The sequence below is a fragment of the Symsagittifera roscoffensis genome, chromosome 9 (genome assembly GCF_963678635.1).
Source record: "Symsagittifera roscoffensis chromosome 9, txSymRosc1.1, whole genome shotgun sequence".
Taxonomy (NCBI): domain Eukaryota; kingdom Metazoa; phylum Xenacoelomorpha; order Acoela; family Convolutidae; genus Symsagittifera; species Symsagittifera roscoffensis.
In genome coordinates, this window is record NC_087070.1 from 1,911,777 (window position 1) to 1,931,968 (window position 20,192).

Consider the following 20,192-nt stretch of genomic DNA (forward strand, 5'->3'; position numbering starts at 1 on the left):
TCATGCAACATACAAAGAGGGGTGTTAAGTAGATATACTTTGAGGAGAGGTGTTCATACAGAGGTATTTTTGCCTCTCAACAAAGATATACTTTGAGGAGAGGCAAATATACAACAATATCATTTGAAAGAAAACCAACCTTGAAAAACAAAGCTTCTGTTTACAGCGGGTATCGAACCAACGGCCGGGTTGATCTCCATATGCCAAAAATGCTTATCATACAATTCCATAAAATAAATCTTTGAAAAAATACTTCATACAAATTTCATAAATTTTTCAGAAATAGTGTCATCGAATTTTTAAAGAGTTTTTTTTATTTAGTTTTTTTATTTTGGCATAAAATTCGGTGTATCGACATAAATAAATCAGATAACCTTTTTGTTTAAAAAATGCTTAAGATACAATTTCCATATAAAAATGAAAACAAATTTGTCATTTGTATATGGAAATTTTTTAAATTCAAAATTCACCCAAAAAATTTTTTTTTCAACAGCAAAACGAACTTCGCACTCAAACATTTCCCAGAATAATTTTTTTCATGCAAAATTTAATCTTTTTATGTGCTTAGCTTAGTCCTGGATTTTGCCCGTTTCGCGAAATAACTTTTTCAAAAACTCTTAAAACGCCTGTTTTTTTTGTATGGCATATGCCTTGATCAATGCCTGATTTAATTAAATTTCAAATTTCAAAAATTTTCACCTTTGAATATTTTATTCAAAGTTGATAGTTTGATACTTTTATTAAATCATTTGTGTAAGGCAAAATTAAGACAATTGAGGTCGTTTCCAATGCATTGTTTCTAATTTCGAGTTAGCAAGGTTTCTGTCACTTGTGTTCGGTTACGAATTGGGAGAAATTAAATTTTGAAAATCATTTTTTTTTGGTTTCTGAAAAATTTCTAGTCATACATTTTCCATATATGAAAAATCACAACTCATAGACCTTTCATGCAATTTTTAATGGAATTGCATGAAAAGTATAATAAGCATTTCTCCATATATAAAAAATGTATGATTCGCCTTTTTGGTCAACCCGGGCAGTCTAGAGATTCGTCTGCACGCAATTATAATCTAGACCACAGTCAAGTATTCACTAAAACGTGAGACCCTTCTTTTTTGCGACTTAAGATAACGGTGAGTAACTTCGTTTTCGGGTGTATTTTATTGTTTTTCTTAATAATTTTTTGCTATAAAAAATCATCAAAATTTGAATAACTTGCTTTTTTGTCATATTTAGTCATCTTATACAGTGAATCTACTTTAGATAAGCGACTAAAGCTCATGATATTGTATTAAGCAGAAAAAAATTGTCACAAAATTCAAAATGATGTGCAAACTTGTTTGAAATAAAATGTACTCATACATATTGCTACACAATTTTGAGTAAATAACAAGCAATGCGAAAATTTTTCTATTGTTAACTGCTGAAAAGTTATATGCCTTGAAGTAACAGCAATGAAGTTTGCAAGAATTCGATACAAGCTATGAACAAAACTGCAGAGCCGACCAAAACATTCTGAAATCACAACATTGATATCTGCAAAACGATGGATCTCTTCAACTATCCCCCTTTTGCCAAATGAGGAGATTAGTTACTAGGTACAAAATTAATATATGCTTAGCCATTGATATATTTCTTTATAAGGGTGACAATTCGTTAATAGGTACTCTAGTGGGAAAATAGTTAAAGAGAGTCAAAAAGATTGACTATTTCACACCAAACACCGGTTTTGCCGCAAGAGACTCCGGGGAACTGCAGCGATCGATTGACAAGACGAATACCGATTATAATAGAAAATTCTCCAGTTCTCTCTATCTATTAAACATAATCAATCTCTACACTTCAACCAGAAGTTCGAAGCAGAGACCGATGTAGCTACAACAACACCAAACAAAAACCGTTAAAAAACGCAGCAACACAACAGAGGCAATGAGCCTCAAGTAATTTTCGCTGAAAACTTCTCATAAAAAAAACAAACAAAAACTGACTGCTGAAAGTCAGTTGGGCAAAATTGATTGATATTAAATGAATGGCAAATCAAAAGACGTAAGTCAACAAATATCTTTTAAGTGGTGAATCATCTCAAAGACGATTCACTGCTCAAACGGTGGTCTTACTTCGACGATGATTTTGTATTCATTACCATCCCGCTACATCCCCTGACTGAATTTACCTGATCACGTCGCTTTTTCTCCTCTTCCCTCGCGCGCTTCTCCTCAGCTCGCTTTTCTTCCGCCTGTTTCCGCAATTCAATCGCTCTCTTCTTCCGCTCTTCTGTTTCCTACATCCACAGGAAAAAACTGTAGAAATTTCGAAACCATTTGGAGTCATCAGTTTAAGCTCGTATACAACTTGTAAAAAAATACTGTACTTGACATAAAAATTGAAAGGAGCCTTGAAAATTTTGGCCAAAATTAGCTTACAGCAGCTGTGAGTTGTTCCTCCCCTGTGGTGGCGAATAGATCTTCAAGTGGCTTCGCGCCCAATTTGGATGCTTCCAATTTCAGCTTCTCCTTCTTGGCCGACTTAGCCAGCACTGCCAGAGTCTGAAACACTCTACATTTGGACATCTATTAGACAACTACTCCCTGTGGTACATAGGAATCAATACCTACCCCTACTAATTTGTCAGGCTCTTTTCAGTAACATACCCGCATCTGAATTTGCTAGTTTAGAGATACTTTACATTTACTTACAGCCTTGCTACTGTCGAGTACAGCGGAGTAGTCACGCAATTAAGTACTTTCTCAGAAAGACGAAATCTGAGCTGCTTCAAAAATTTCGAAGCAAAAAAAATCAGAAAAAAAAATAATATGGGAGGCAGTGGAGTGCGGAGAATTTTTTCTAGGGGAAAATTTTTTCAACTTCATTTTTAGGTCGACCAATGGGGTTTTATGCACTAAATGGCCCAAAATCAGTAATTCATACATGGTCCGGCTTTTAAATTTAAATTCGAAGCAGTAAATTGATTAGCCGAAATAATCAAAAGTATAGAACTTTTGTTCTGGTGAAAGCATTTTACTGAAATTTTCGTGGCTGGGCGAAGTTTCATAAGTGACTTGAAATTAGTTAAATTATTTGACCAATTTCAGCTAATAACATTCCCGCATCTATTGGAATTGTTGATTGAAATGCTTGACCGCGTTGCTAGGCTGAAATTAGCCAATCAGGTTCGACCGCATAAAATTCAGCTCAAGATATAGAAAAAATGATTTTGGGCCGTTTAGTGCATAAGACCTGACCAATTTGATTTTCCTAGCTCTCCGAAAAAACTATGAGAACCCTATTTTGCAAAAAAAAATTCTGCGCCGCAAGCCACTTTTGAAATAAAAAAACTGCTCAAAACGTCATTTTCTGCCTGTTTTTTCTGTTTCAAAATTTGCTTTTTAAAAAGTTGACCAAATATCCCGCACGCCGTTTCCCCCAAAAAAAATTGACCAAAAATTTCCCGCACGCGCTTCCCCTCAATTTTAGTTATAGTGGCGCCAAAGGCGACTTGTAGAAAACTTCTGAGGTTGGCCCTCCCTTTCTCCCCTTGGCAAGCTACTGAGGTGAGGGTACAAAGGAAAAATACCATTTGTTATGCAATTTAAGACTTTATTTATATGCGTTTATGATTTTTTTCCTCGCCAAAATTTTCAAATTTTTTATTCAATGAATTACCTCGTTTACCAGTAATTCAGTAACAGTTCGATGACCTCAGTAACTAGAGTCAAAGAGTATATTTAAAGAAATACGGCTCTGTTCCACGGAAAACGAAGCAGAAACTCTTGGACTAGAAATGTGAGCTTTTGACCTTTTTTCGAACTTTAGAAAGTGGAACGAGTGGCTCTAGAAAGTGTAACGAGTTGGCTTTCCCGGCTTTCGTAAAACCTAGAGCATGGCCTTATTTAAATTCTCAAAATATTCTCGAAATGTATTACTGCAATCTAATTTTTTTCAGCCAAATTAAATCCAATTATACTGACACAATCATTGTCGCTATCTGAGTCGTCTTCAACCGTGACTGGTTCCTGATTCTTATTATCGGTTTCTTCTGGTTGTTTACTCTTCTCATCTGTAATATCCACAACCTCTGGCTTCTCAGAACTTTTGATGCCAGTGACCTCAGCTACTTCAGTAGCTTCTGCTTTTGTATCACCCTTGTTAACAATTTCAATAACATCATCCTTCGCCTCTTCGTTCGTTGCATCTGTTTCCATTGCCTCAGTTTCCACTTCTACTTTACCTGATTCATTTTGGTCCGATTCATTTTTGACCTTCTTTGCAGAAGAAGTCTTCTTCTCTGTCTCAACCTCAATCACTTCAATGTCGCAATCAGCCATTTGATGATCTGAAGACAACAAAAAATTCTGTTCAACGGGGCAACTCAAAAAAGCATTTGCAAGGAAAATGTTTTAAAAAAACGTATTACAAAACTCTGAAATATACTGAAAAAGCGCTGAAAAACTACTTAGCATTCAGGGGTTGACACTAGTCTTACGAGCAGTACCTCATTCGCAGTACCTCAACATGTGCATGAACGTATACGTTAGTCTAAAATACCAATTTTCCGCCCAGAACTGAGAAAAATGACACAGACATATAAAAACTTCTATAGAAACTAGAGTGATGTCAAATTATGTTAGATTTTGCAGAATCAATCACAGAAACAAGTAATTTTAAATGATTTTGTTCCCTTTAAATGCGCATATTTTTTTAGCAATGCTCGTCTTTATCGCAAAATAACAAGCGAAAAAACTCAAAATGCCTTCTTCAGATACCCAAAATCTATATTCAAAGCCTGAATTCTACAGAAATGAATTTATTTGTTTTACAAAAATCAGCACATTCTCCTCGCGCAAAAAAAGCGTTAGGAAAAAAAAATTAGACAAATGGTAAAAAAATACGCTTACAAAAGAATTTAGATTAAACAGCAAGTTATTGCTTTAAAGGGGAATTGAATTTAAATTGTTAAGAGACTAAGCATGTCAGCTCTTTCTGATAAAAATGATTCAGTAAGCTAGACAAGTTGATTTCATCACAAAAACCTGAAATAGCCAGCGCAATCAAAATTCAAAAAGAAACTGCTCACAAATTGAACCAATCTACTGAACAATGTTTCTATAAATAAAACATAGCCAATCGAATAGTAGAAAAGAGTAATCAACGCAAGTAAACATTAAAAAAAACACTGACTTTGTTGAAAAATCGCACTTTTCGAATTTCAAAGAAAAAAATAGATGCCGTTTTAGCTCTTTGAATTTCTATAACGCTTTACGATTGGCAATTTTTTTGATAACATTCACCAACTTGAGAAAACTCGATCAACAGGTAAATTTTCTTATCCGCTAGAAATCTAAAAATTATATTCCACTTACGAAACGAGAAATCGTTCACGTTTTTTTTGCGCCATTTACACGTTCGTATTTGGAGTGTTATTTACGTCACTTTCAGCAGATGAATTTCAGTTGAACCCAAAAAGTGCATATATACCTAAGTGCATGCATAAAAGCAAAATATGTATGAATGCACATATGTAGTTATTAGAGCATTTTAAGACTTTTTCCTGAAAAAAAAACAGCAAGACCTATATAAGTGTCTTCACTACAAGCAGTACTCTTAATTTAGATTTTGCGCGACCAATTAAGCAGCAACAGTTCCTAATAAATTGCCTCAGGTTGAAAATATACCAACTTACCAAAAAAAGCAATTGAATGAGCACTTTTATTTTCGATGGAGGTTGAAAACAAATTACCTCGTAGTAATACGCTACGCTGCACTTGGAAATAGTAAATTATTCGATAAACAAATTAAGCGATCATAAAGTAACTGAATTTTAACAATAATTTGCGGGCAAATTGTTTGAACATTGTTTACAAATCAGGTTTTTTATGAGACTGTTAGGACATTAAATTAATTATCTGGTTGAGTTAACCGGGTTGTTAATTTATGCCTTTCAAAATGTACTACACTTTTTCGATTTTATGTTTTTAAAATTAATTTACAAAAATAACTTACTTCTGTGATAATATACTCTTTTTATTTTTATGTAACTTCATTCTAAACCAAAAATGTTGCTGGCCCAGTTCTTTTACAAAGATATACAAAGAGTTATCGTCTAAGTTCAGTTAATTTACAGTCGTCTAATTTTCTTGTCGCCTTATTTCCTGGGCCGCGCTCCGCTCGTGTACATAATTTGGGCAAACTATGAAGCCTACTTTAACAACATTCTATCGATAGTTCTTTCTCTTTGTTCGAAAAAATATTAACGTAAAAATTTTAAGAACTGAAATTAAGACGAGATAACTCCGACAAAACCAGAAAGCCGAAAGATTTAAGAAACAAGCCAACAGACAAAAAGAGAAATGTCACTGAACTCAAGAAAACCGAAACGGTTCAAAAAAAACTCACTACGTTCATTGACACTAAGAAACCACGGCTGCCAAAACCAAGCAAATAGGAAAAGCAAACAAAACAAAATTAGCTGACAATTAATTAACTGAAAAAAACTACAAAAAAAATATCATCAAAAAAGCATCTATTTAAAACACGGGCAAGATGAACCTTGAAAAATTTGCCGGCAATCTTCAATACAAAAACTTACCCTGAAATAATCTGCTCGAGGACCTTAAGAAAAGATTACAGACCCTAGTTTCAATACATACTTTAAAGAACAGACTAAATAATCAGCGATTAATAGTTTTCATTAAATCTCAAATCTTCTTTACTATATAGTTACAGTTTGACTTAAAAGAGCAGCTAATTTTCATTCAATCTCCTTGAAATACTTAAATTAATTGAACAGTTGAAAAAAAAATTGAAGCAAGGATAGCCGGTTGCAGTGAAAGCAGCACAGAACGCTCGGACCATATTCAAAAAAAAACTTGAAAAAAGTTTTTTTTTCAGAATTACGAGAACAACATATCACTCCACTCCTTCATTCATTCCCATAATTAAATTTTGTATCCAATTTTCCCTAAAAAACAAAAAATAAGCTAAAACACCCGAAAACAAAATTGCTCCCCAGTTTTGATGGTCAGAACAACTAATAACAAAATCGAGCAAAAAATTATTAGTTGGAAAGAACTAGAGCATATAGCAAAAATATGAACGTTGCAAAAAGCAACAAAGCAAATGCAGAAAACAGTCAGAGAAAAGGTGAGAGCCGAAAATAATTTTAAGTCGAAAAATAACCGTATGATTAATATTTTTGAAATCTCGCAAACATTAAAGATTTGAATATTTCCATTTGCAGGTGGCACATCTCTGGGGCAATATGTAAAAACAATCCGTGAAATTGTTAAATCAGTTGATAAAAATTTGGTTAAAAACAAATAATTACCCTAAAAGCGATATGAAAATTGAAGTATAGCCAACAGAGTTTGAAAAGAGTTAATGAACGCTAGTAAACCGTAACAAAAATACTACTGATATGATTGTTTAAAAAAAAACTACTTTTAAATTAAATAGAAAGATGGCCTTAAAGCTCTTTAAATTCTTGGAACAATCTATGATTGACCTTTTTCGATTAAAAAAATAACCCAATTTGAGAAAACCGGATCAAAAGATAAATTTTTTTTATTCCGTTGGGATAGTTGAAAATTAAATTCTACTTTCGAAACTAAAAATGGATCACGGTTTTCATGACCACTAAACTTATGCTGTTCGATAGTATAATTCCTTGTAACAAAGGAAAGGAATTGAACTTGAAAGAAATCAAAAACCAAAAAATCAAATTTGGCAGGAGCAATTTTTTTTCCTAAAAAAAAACATCACGACCTATATGAGAGTCTGAACTACGTTCACCAACTCTCAATAAAAGAAAAGCAAACTTCAACGCCAACTTCATTTTCTTCACCATTTGCCTTTTCGTTATTTGAAATTATAAATTACCTTTTTACTGTTAGAAAACGAATTTGAATTGAACTGAAACAACAATCAAAGCCAAAAGCAAAAAATCTCAAGTTCGTTCAATGACCCCTAAAAAAGATTTTCTCCAAGTTTTGTTATCTAACGATTCGCCATCAGGCTAGAGAATAACCAATACACTAATTGAGATTAATTTTTGAACAACAGCAAGCTTGCTGTTGTTCAAAAATAACCGTTGAAAATTCAACCGATTACCATACAGAAAACCCATTTTTACAAAAATTATGATTGCTACATTTTTAGCACGTTTATATAACTCAGAACTTTTATTATATACCACTACCCTGTGTATAGAATGAATATTTGAAAAAAAAAACTTGAAATGAGACGAAAACCCAACAGTTTAACTAACAATCTAGCAATCAGCTTAACTAAAATCCGCCTCTTGAATAAACAAAAATTTCAGTAAGCTCGAAAGCTTGTGAAACTGACCGTTCTATTTGAGAAAACTAACTTCCAGCCATCCTATATTCAAGATTGAGCTTCCCCAAATTGAAATGCTTGGCGCACTTTTGACACTTCTGACCGTTCGATTGAAAAACTTGCTGGTTCTAAGAGTATAATTACTTTGTTACTGACTTAAAAAGGTAAGTGAGACCAAATATAAACTCTGATTAAATCTACAAAAAACTAAAACTTAAGTCCAATTATTTAAATCTGCATAAGATTAAAGAAATATTTAAATAGCATAATTTGTGCTCAGAGTCAAATAGCCAACTACCAATAGAGATGTCCCTAATAAGTCACTGAAGGCGGTCAAGTAAGGAATACTGCAATTGTCTGGATCGTATCCCAACTTCCAGATCACGTGAACTAGCCAATCTGCACACATCAGCAGCACAAACACCTAAACATTGTTCATAATTCATAACGGGAAAAGTTTTTGTACATTTTCCGCAAATTTTGAGAAATTTGATGTCAACAAAAACTATTATTATCTCCATTCATTGAAGATGAGAAAAAAAAACACTTATTGGACGTGATTTTTTGAAAATTTTGTTTTAATAAGTGTTGGTGTTTGTGTAATTTATGATTAACGTAAAAAATTTATATTTTCGACAAACTAAAGTCCTAGTTTCTGCAAAAAAAAAGTAAAACTACGAAAGAAAAAAGCATCGAAAACTTTACACGTTTGTCAACAAAAAATGGAAAAACCAACCTAAAAAACATCGTTTACTCGGATGAAACTCGTAATTTCCCCAAAACACGCTGCTCGCGATATATTTTTAATCGAATTTCGACAAAAACAGTCATGTTTGGGGGCGAGACAACATTACCCAGCCCACAAAAACAGCCTAAAAATTACATGTAGATTCTAACCAGGGGCACAACTGCGGTTTTCCGCGAAGAGTTGAACAGCTCATATGTTCGCCCTTTACCTGGTGGATAAATCTTCTTAATCTCTCAATTTTTTTTCAAGAGTTTGCATTCAAAAATCAACTGACCTGGATAAAAGAAGCCAAACAGAACACAGGGTAGAACAGCAAAGGCAAGTCGAGAGAAGAAGCTGAAGTCTGAAGCAGTACAAATAGAACATCGCCGGGAATGACCAAACCAAGTAGCACAACTGCACTTTTCGAATGCGGGTTCGATCCACAGCTGAACGTCGATAAAAACCGACTGTTAACCGCACACCAAGAATCTTTAAATTTCTCGTCCAAATTCTCGTTACATTTTGGTACCAAGTCGTCATTTTCTTCTTGTAACGTCTGATAGCTCATTGTTGGTTTTCTTGGCGAGTTTGCGTGCAGGTGTGTGCATATTCTTGAAGCCTGAATCGCGACTAGATTTCCACCTGTTCCGCATATGACGGGACTAAAAGCTGCAAACGTCCTGAATCCCTTTTGTGCTTTGTCTAGAATAAGCCCTCCTAATGAGCTGATCATCATAGCTGATATAATTGGAGTCCAACTTTGCTTGATGACGTCACGAACAGAGGGGTTCTGGTTACAGACGTATGACCAAAATGGGATGACCATAATTATGATGAGAAGAAAAGCTATTTGGATTCCGACCAGATCGTCTATTAGCAGGCATTTTTCTATTATACCCCGCATGTTTTTTTCTTATTCTTTTATATTTGTATCGAATAATGCAGCGACAACTGAGCGAACAAAAAAATGTTTCCAACACAGAAACAACCGGTTATATTTCTCATAATGAAACCGCGCAACCTCGAAAACACAATTTTGCTATCTCTATACAGGTTATTATTTTATCATCATTTTAATTCTATTTCCCATAAATTTCTGAATACTCTGAATTTTATGCAAATATATCTGTCGCGTTGAATGCAAGAAGTTCAGAACACGATAGACATATTTGCATAATCTTATGCACTCCTTTTTGATAAAACGTGATATTTAAAACAAAAAAGAGAAGGCATTACACATGATGCGACTGTATAACTAATGAGGTACACCAGAAAAGTGCCTATGGTTTCGTAGAAGAAGGAGCTGACGCAGGCAAGAATGGAGATCGTGATGAGGTCTCCGAGACTTGCGGCAACAGGAGTTGCGATGTTGTCGGGGTTTAGATTCAACTTGCGCGACAGACACACGACCAGAATCATCAACACGCCTAGCAACACACTACACAGTTCACAAGAAGTTTTCAAAATTTATACACTATATGGTATATAGATAAAATAAATTGTCAATCGCTTCAAACGGATCCTATTCTAAGCTCAAGTTAATAAAAAATGACTTATAACATATATCTTAAATTTGGTATCATTGACACGTTGAACATAAAAAGATAAAAAGATTAAGCAAAACGGGCATTCTTAAAAAAAATTTCGCAGATATTTTTTGAAGTTTTGAACTTTTTATTGCAAAAATTGAGTTAAAAAAATTTGAAAACATATTTTCACTGTAGTTAGGTTTCATGGCTTATTCTTCTATAATAAGCCTGCTTACTAGCTTTACTCGCTCGAAATTAGGCTAAAAGTTTCAATTTTTCGGAATTCTTTATGTCGTTCGAATCACGACTGAAAGGGCTTTTATTTTGCGTAGGAAAAAACGAAAACACCCAAATACAAAGTTCCTCCCCATTTTCAATGGCCAGAACAATAAGAAGTTCTAAAAATTCGAAAAAAAACAAAGAACTCGACATCGGTAAGTGAAAATTCAAGTCCTTTGAGAGCATTGAAAACTGTTTCTACACAGCCTACATATTTTAATGGATACTTTTTTCTGAAGTTGCCCTTTAAAACATCGATTGCGCTTTTTGATGCTTTTTCGAGTGATTGCTTACTGAAAGTTTAAAAGGTTTTTTGCCCGATGAAATCGATTTGACTAAATTACAACCTTCTCAATTTCAAATTAAGAATAATAACATTTTTCGAATATAACATCAATCTTTTTAATTTTTTGTTGTTGTTTGTTCTTTTTTTGTTTGTTCATTGGTTATTGCATCGCATAGTATTATCGGTAAACATCTAAAATTTATCCACTATTAACGCTAAACATCCAAACATCATCCAAAATTATTGCTAAACATCCAAAAAATACTACTGCTCAAAACTACTTGCATCTGGTGTATTTTTTAGTTCCGACCATTGGAAATGGGCAGAAACTTTGAATTCGGGTGTGTTTTAGTTTTTCTTTTTCTTGTTTTCCGCGCAAAATCAGGTACCACAAATAATCATCGGGAAAGGTCGAGTGATATACAAAACTAAAGCCCTATCACTCGTGAATCGAACGAAACTGTAAAATATCCGAGTGTTGAGAAAAAACTCGTTCAAAATGTTTGATTTGTTGTTCAATTTCGAGCGAGTAACATTAGTTATTTGGAAATTTACTAATTTTAAAATAATTTTAGTCTGACAAAAAATGAATTTAGTATCAAAATAACTTGATTTGTTTGTTTAATTTAGCGCTTATTTAGCAATAAAAATTTTCAAAATTTCAAAATTTTCCTTTTTGTTTGTTATTCATGTTTTGCAGAAATGGTTAGTCGATCTTGCCTAATTCGCTAAACTATCACACATTTGTATAGTACTCGAATCACACTGCTCACTAAAACGACACTAATTTGAAGAAAACAAAAGAAGAAACCTTTTTCGAGTTTTTTTTTCATGAAAATGGTCGGAAGATACTGTGCTACTTGCACAGCAACCGGCTATCCTTGTTATCTAATTTAAATTTAATTGAAGTTATTTCAATAGCGAGTTGACTTTCAGTAGGCGCATTTCTTTTATCCTCTCCAATTTTATGTAAATGAATGTATTGATATCATTTGTTTGTAATTAGTTGACACAACAGAGGCAAAGTTGTAATTCGCATACACAAGCAAAAATAAGAACAATAAAGCTAATGGGGAAACTAAATGAGTAACTTTGAGTCTACAAAATTTCTTACGTGAACCACGCCAATTATGAGTCTATATAATTGCTAAGTGACGCACGCCAATTATGACGCATTAGAAGTACCAGATAATTTGAAGAAAAAAAAACAAACTAACATGCCTCAATTTATAAAGCGGACGCATTTTAACTAGTATATGAAAAAAAAACATCAAAAACATCCCCACCCTGCCCAGGTTCGAACCCTTATTTTGCTGCGGGTTTACTTCCCTACCTCTACGCTACAGATCCATGATACCTTGAAGATAAAGTATTATATGTAATATAATAGTCTGTGTTAATATTCTTAGCATTGGCTGTACTTAATAGCTGGTGATTCATCAGAATTAACTTTCAAAATGAACACTAATATTTGCGACTTAGGTTGGAAAAAAAAGAGTTATAGTTTGTTTCAACATCACTTAGGATAAATAAATAAAAAAATTTATCTTTCTTTCTTTCTTTATTTCTTTCTTGAAAAACTCGAACTCTTTCAAGTTGTTCCGATTTGATTAACAGTTTCAAATTGAAGCCTGTAAGGATAGTGAAAAAAAAAATGATTCTCACTTAGTACAATGTTGACCAGGATTGAGGTGATAACTGAGGCGGAGCAGAGCACCACTGCGTTACTCAACTGGAGCAGATGCCAGCTTTGAACTGCAGCTAGAGCATACGCAATCAGGGCTGCCAGGAGACCCACGACTGTTGACTGCAGCTGAAACATGCTAATCTGCTTCAACTAGGATAAAAACATTTCAGCCATTTTTTCGAGACAACTCAATCAAGATGCTTAGATCAAAAATGGCATTGGCAAGTAAAAGCTCTTGGTCCACTTCCCTTACATTCGAAACACGATATGAGATACATTCATGAATCAGCGTTTGCTGGTAATAAAACTTTTCTCAGAAGGTCTCTAAATATAATAAGCTGTTTTAGATTTTTCTTATATCGTCCTTGACTGAGTTGTCTCGCTTCTTTTATGGCAATTGTCCTGATTTAAATTTAGCCGAGTTGTTTAAATCTGAGTTGAATGCAGGCTACTGCGGCACACACACACACAAACACAAAAAACACGAACATTCTGACTCACAAAAAACTTAAAAAAAGTTAAAAGTTAAAAAAATTTCAAGACTAATTAGGAGTTATTAAGTCTCCCTCACCCTCAAAACACATAACAAAAAATAAGGATAGCCGGGGGCTGTGCAAATAGCACTGAATATTCCGACCATAATCTTAAAAAAACACATAAGAAGCTTTTTCATTTTTTTTTCTTCAAATTAGTGATGTTTTTGCGAGTCGCGTGATAAAAGGACGTAACAACAACCAAAAATTTGGGCATAATCAATAATCATTAACAAATAGAACAGGCAAATCGAGCAACGGTTTTAGCCTTAAAAAGGCAAAAAAAAATTCATTTTTTTTTGCAGAAATTCGTTCGAAATTTGGAAGTTTTTACTGCAAAGATGGCGCTAAAAAACTTCGGTAAATAATTTTACTGGAGTTCAACTAAAATTTCATGGCTTACTCTTCTATATTAAGTCTGCGCGTTTGTTTACTCACTCGAAATTAGACCAAAAATCAAAAATTTCAAATTGATTTCTCTGGATACTGGGAGTTATTTTTTTGAAATTTTTAAGTCGTTCGAATTACGACTGAAAGAGCTTTTATTTTTTATATCACTCAACCTATTCTGGCGAGTATTTGTGGTACCTAATTTTGCGCGGAAAACAAAAAAAAAAGAAAAACTAAAACAGACCCGAATACGAAGTTCCTCCCCATTTTCAATGGTCGGAACAAAAATTCGCATGTCGAACGGTATAATGCAATATGAGGCCACAAAATGATATAACAGGGGCCGATACGTATCAAGCCAAACAAAGAAGAAAAAAAAACAAAAAAAAAAGAAATTTTACACAGAGGCAAAATTGCACTTCGCATACACAAGCAAAAAAAATGACCGATAATGCTAGTGGGAAAAACTGAAGAGAAAAAAACTTTGAGTCTACAAAATTTTTTAAGTGACGCACGCTAATTATGATTCTAAATTATTGCTAAATGATGCAAGCCAATTATGACGCATTAGCAGTACCATTTAATTCGAAAAAAAAATTACCAACTAACATGCCTCAATTTATAGAGCGGACGCATTTTACTAGTATACAAAAAAGTTCATTAAAAACATCCCACCCTGTCCCTCTCATTTTTTTGCGGGTCTCCTTCCCTACCTCTACACTAGAGACCCATGATACCTTGAAGCTGAAAAGCTTTTTTTAATAAGAAGCTTTTTCATTTTTTTTTCTTCAAATTAGTGTTGTTTTTGCGAGTCGCGTGATAAAAGGACGTAACAACAACCAAAAATTTGGGCATAATCAATAATCATTAACAAATAGAACAGGCAAATCGAGCAACGGTTTTAGCCTTAAAAAGGCAAAAAAAAATCATTTTTTTTTGCAGAAATTCGTTCGAAATTTGGAAGTTTTTACTGCAAAGATGGCGCTAAAAAACTTCGGTAAATAATTTTACTGGAGTTCAACTAAAATTTCATGGCTTACTCTTCTATATTAAGTCTGCGCGTTTGTTAACTAACTCGAAATTAGACCAAAAATCAAAAATTTCAAATTGATTTCTCTGGATACTGGGAGTTATTTTTTTGAAATTTTTAAGTCGTTCGAATTACGACTGAAAGAGCTTTTATTTTTATATCACTCAACCTATTCTGGCGAGTATTTGTGGTACCTAATTTTGCGCGGAAAACAAAAAAAAGAAAAACTAAAACAGACCCGAATACGAAGTTCCTCCCCATTTTCAATGGTCGGAACAAAAATTCGCATGTCGAACGGTATAATGCAATATGAGGCCACAAAATGATATAACAGGGGCCGATACGTATCAAGCCAAACAAAGAAGAAAAAAAAACAAAAAAAAAAGAAATTTTACACAGAGGCAAAATTGCACTTCGCATACACAAGCAAAAAAATGACCGATAATGCTAGTGGGAAAAACTGAAGAGAAAAAAACTTTGAGTCTACAAAATTTTTTAAGTGACGCACGCCAATTATGATTCTAAATTATTGCTAAATGATGCAAGCCAATTATGACGCATTAGCAGTACCATTTAATTCGAAAAAAAATTACCAACTAACATGCCTCAATTTATAGAGCGGACGCATTTTACTAGTATACAAAAAAGTTCATTAAAAACATCCCACCCTGTCCCTCTCATTTTTTTTGCGGGTCTCCTTCCCTACCTCTACTTTAGAGACCCATGATACCTTGAAGCTGAAAAGCTTTTTTTAATATAATAGTCTGTGTTAATATCCTTAGCATTGGCTGCACTTAATAGCTGGTTATTTATCAAAATGAACACTTTCAAAATGAACACATTTTGCCGCAACAATATTTGCGTCGCAACAATATTTCCAACTTAGGTTGGAAAAAAGAGAGTTCATACTATAACACAAGCTTTGCTTGTGTAAACATATCGAGTAAAATTACAACCAACATAAAAAGATAATTTCTAATTTAAGAGTTAATTTCGAATAGGACACAAAATTTATCTGTGCCGTTAAATTTGTTGCTAACAAGCTTCCAGGAAATGAGACCAGATGAAGAGAGTCCTGTGAATAAAGTTATTTATGGGAAAAAGTCTAGTACCCAATTGCAATACCCTTGCTTATCGCAAGGGTAACAAAGAAAAAATAAGAATGGAAAAACTTATCAATCGATGCTATGTTAATAGTTTGTGCAAAATCCCCAGGATTAATCAGCAGCTTCAAAGCCTGTTTATATAGAGTCAGTTCCATAAGATTTCCCCGCTTTTTAAACTATTTTATTGATGAGCCAAGCTTTTCTTGCGTCTAAAGGTTTTTTTGTGTCTAGAACTCAAATGATTGCATGAAGTGACGTGTTTAAACATAGCCAAATGACAGTTGGAAAAGAGTAATGAACGCAAGGAAACTGAAAAAAAAACCGAATTGTTTTTTTTTTGAAAAATCTTCAACTTTTGAATTTCGAATAAAAAATTAGATGGCCTTAAAGTTCTTTGAATTTGTAGAACATTTTATGATGGATATTTTTTTGTTAAAATTAAGCCAATTTGAGAAAACTGGATCAATAAGTAAAACTTTTATTTTGCTGGGAAATCTGATAATTAATTTCCATTTTCAAAATTAGAAGTCGATCACGTTTTTCGTGATCTTTACACTTTTGTTGTTCTTTTAATAATAGAAGGGAGCTGAACTTAAAAAGAAATCACAAGTCAAACCGCGAAAAAACAAAAATGAGCGTGAACAAATTTTAAGACTTTTCCTGAGAAAAAACCAAAAAAAAAACATTAGCAAGACCTATATAAGAGTCTTCACTACGTTCATTACTCTTAATTACTCTCGCTCTCCCCTCATTTTATCCTACCTGAGTGATCAGCATGTTGTCCACTACTATGGCCCACAGTCCACTACCAGTGTCCATCATGCCCAGATTGGCCTAAGCAGAATGAAAACAAATGATAATGGAAATCAAAAGCTACGACAAACTTTCAAAAGTCGGTGAGTTCAATTGTTCATAAGTTAAATAGTTAATTCACCAAAACAATCACTAACCGCAGTTGACAACCTCGATGCCAGCGTCATTTCCAGATTTCCTTTCAGCCCAGCAAGCGCCGGCACCAGAATAAACAGCTCCGTTACCGATCGAAACACCGGCCAATACTGGACTTTATCTAGCAACGCTCCCGCAGCTACAGTTCCCAATCCAGCTACTAGGAAAGGCACCATAATTTGCACCAGAATTTTAGACATCGACTCCTGAGGACCTACACAATCCGAGGAGTGCTGATTCCAACCAGGTCCACTCTTGGAACCCACCTGCATCTGCTCTGGTCTCGAGACCCGGTGGTCTCCGATTAGAGCTGGTTTCGAACCATTATCACACCACTGCTTATTAGTGTCCGTATTGTCGAAGATAATCTGGAGAGACGACAATGTTCTAACTTAAGTAAATTTTTGTTTTGATCTTTTTAATATTAGTGTAAGCAAATGTTTATTGAAATACTATCTTAACGAGTCGCTCTTTCGATTCAATGAATGATAACATTTTGTTCAGATAAAGTTAAGTGTTTTTACATAAAAAGTATTGCATAAGCATTGCATAAAAGAAAACAAACGCGGATTTAGTTCATCGAACCATACCAAGTCATATGAAGCTTGGATGATTTGGATTGTGAACTGCAAACTAGAATAGCCGGTTAATGTGCATGTTGCACACGAAGTTCCCACCAAAGTTATATTAGCAAAAAAAAACAGAAAAATGTTTGTTAATATTAGTTAGCCATTTTTTTTGGACTGCAAGCAAAAATTATCTTCCAATTATTTTAAAAACATGACAATGACACTTAAATTCAAATGATATTGAACTTCTATCTCTCTTATGAGATAAAACTTCAGACCGTTTTTTCTTTTGACACCGAAGAGCATGTTCAGAAACTTCTATAACTATCTAAATTACTATTTCACAGGATCGTCTTTCTAAATAGTTCATAAGTCGCGTTGCACCAATTCGCTAAAAAAAAAAGTAAAACAAAAATATCACCGATAAAAAGTTGCAGTGTTTATGCGCTAAATGAACAAAAGGGCGAAAAAACTACTCCCGAAAAAAAACTACACCAATGATATGGTGATAGCTTTAATTTTTTAAACTCAAGAAAAACCTTTTAATGAGGACAATGAGAACGGCCAATACATCAGCGAGCTAGCTGAAGTCATTATTTCAAAACAAGAATTAGATGTGTTTATTTCGTCAGGTTTCACCAACAAATAATTTAGAAACCTCAAGATTTTTTTCTTTAAAACCTCTTTCAAGGGAACTAACTTAATGAAAAATTTCAGGGAAAGAACAAAAAGAGGTCAGATATGAGAACCCGCATACGAGGTACAAAAATAGTTCTAATAAATAGTATTGCCAAAGTGGTTTACAAGCCACTGAAACCAATAAAAAATCAATGGGAAGAACTTCAAAGAAAAAATATATGGCCTTAAAGCTCTTATGAATGACAACTTTTTGATAATATTAAACCAATGTGAGAAAAATGGATCAATCGGTAATCTTAGTATTCAACTGAGAAATCTGAAAAAATCCACTTTCGAAACTAATGTCGATCACGTTTTTAGTGACCTTTACACTTTTGCTGTTTGAAAGTGGAGTTTGTCTTTCTTTTGACACCGAACATGATCTTTATCTACACCGAGAAAACTATTTTTACTGAAACAAAAACTATCACGACAAAACTGAGGAACCTCATAAAAACTCCATTTATCGTGCAATGGTACTTTCAGGTTAAACCGGTCAGTCAGTGTCACTACAAAGAAAACTTCCTTATCTATTTCTTACGGTACACTCAAAAAAGCTGCCGTATAAACAAGAACAAAAATATTATGTTTTAAAGTGGTTACTTTAAGCTGACGGAGGATTCAATAGATCGAGAGGATTCAACACCAGTAATTATTCAATAAAAAAAACTGTTTAACAAAAAAGATAAGTAAGGAATATCAAATGTACTATTAAAACTGGACCACAAGATCTAGTCACTCAATAGTCTGATGAAGCTGAACAAAAAACATTATCTAGATATGCATAAAAACAAATAAGTCAATGTTACCCAGAAAAAAACGCAGTTGAACCCTTGCTGATTGTAAAATTACAGCATAAATGTCACATTAAAAGTACAATAAAAGCAGGTCCCAAATAGAAACAAAAATAGATTAGATCACGAATCTATTACCAAAAAAAAATATTGAACACATGTTAAATCTTCATTCAAATGAAATGAATGACAAAACGAGTTAAGAAGGCGATGTAGAAATATAAAACTGTGAAAAAAAAAAACAAAGCAAAAGCCTCAAAGTTAGCCGGGTATCAAAGATGAAGAATTCCTTGAACTTCAAAGAAATAAAAGTCGAAATCAAAGCCACTATTCTATGATACAACCAACCATCAATTTCACGACAAGACGCGCATAAGCACCTGGACGCTTTGGATCGGACGGCGCAAAACAGCAATTTGACAAACTAAAACGAATGCGTAAGTCGATGAATTGAAGTCATCGACAAAAATGACCGGAAATAGACTGCATCTTTGCTACACAATGTTCCTAAAACATTGCAAAACAGGAGCTTTCTGCAAAAAATCATGCAAATTGATCATAATTATGCGCGTTTTATCAGATACGGAGGACTGGGCATCAGTTAACAAAGCAAATTGAGCAACTTTTTATTGAAAAGTTTGAAAAATTTAAACAAGAAAATTTTGAAAAACTCAATAAAATCAAATTGAGGATAAAAACTAGGAATATTTTAAAATTGGTGTGTACATAACGCAACTAAAACTGACCTCTACAAACAATACTATCAAGAAACAATCAAGTCCTCAAACACTACAGTACAAAAATCGTTGGAGCTACTCCAATAAGAAGGTACACAATGTCGTTGGCTTCTAATCTCTCTCAAAAGCTCGACATGTACTTAATGAAGAATAAACTCAACGACGCCCATCACTCACGATATGATGGAAAACTGAGCGACATCTCAGCAGTGTGTGAATGCGGCGAAGTGAATTCTGTTGAACATGTAATGATTTGCTAGCTTAACAAAGTGACCATTTTATCACAAAACGTGATACGAGACATTAGTGCACAAAGGCTACAGATGACGGGCAAAGATGTGTCCAATGAACCTGCTCTAAGTACAAAATATACGCAAAATATCACGTCAGAAAAAAAACGCAACTTTTTTTTGCGACAACAAACAAATCCACAGGAACAGATTAACATTTAAGAGCGCATAAAAATGCAAAGCGAAATCATTACGGAGAAAAAAGTTTAAATATAGAGCCTGCTTTGTTCACCCCTCCTTCTCTCCTCTTCGTGCTATGGGTAAGTAAGGAG

The 20,192-nt window shown here is 33.9% G+C and overlaps 2 protein-coding genes across 4 annotated transcripts in view; both read right to left on the reverse strand.

Annotated features, from left to right (window-relative positions):
* The window catches only part of LOC134853855 (FK506-binding protein 5-like), an 82,320-nt gene that overhangs the window by 27,510 nt on the left and 34,618 nt on the right, over positions 1-20,192 (reverse strand). The window contains exons 2-4 of the mRNA XM_063869798.1: positions 3,969-4,333; positions 2,424-2,546; positions 2,174-2,281 (exon numbers count right to left, since the gene is read on the reverse strand). Coding sequence (XP_063725868.1) covers positions 2,174-2,281; positions 2,424-2,546; positions 3,969-4,325 — 588 coding nt within the window. The 5' untranslated portion in view covers positions 4,326-4,333. The remainder of the gene's footprint in view (positions 1-2,173; positions 2,282-2,423; positions 2,547-3,968; positions 4,334-20,192) is intronic.
* Positions 8,468-20,192, reverse strand: part of LOC134853856 (solute carrier family 41 member 3-like) — a 42,746-nt gene continuing 31,021 nt past the window's right edge. For all 3 annotated transcript variants that reach the window (XM_063869800.1, XM_063869801.1, XM_063869799.1), the window contains exons 4-9: positions 16,855-17,220; positions 16,667-16,738; positions 12,824-12,971; positions 10,345-10,491; positions 9,357-9,934; positions 8,468-8,758 (exon numbers count right to left, since the gene is read on the reverse strand). In XM_063869800.1, coding sequence (XP_063725870.1) covers positions 8,591-8,758; positions 9,357-9,934; positions 10,345-10,491; positions 12,824-12,971; positions 16,667-16,738; positions 16,855-17,220 — 1,479 coding nt within the window. In that variant the 3' untranslated portion in view covers positions 8,468-8,590. The remainder of the gene's footprint in view (positions 8,759-9,356; positions 9,935-10,344; positions 10,492-12,823; positions 12,972-16,666; positions 16,739-16,854; positions 17,221-20,192) is intronic.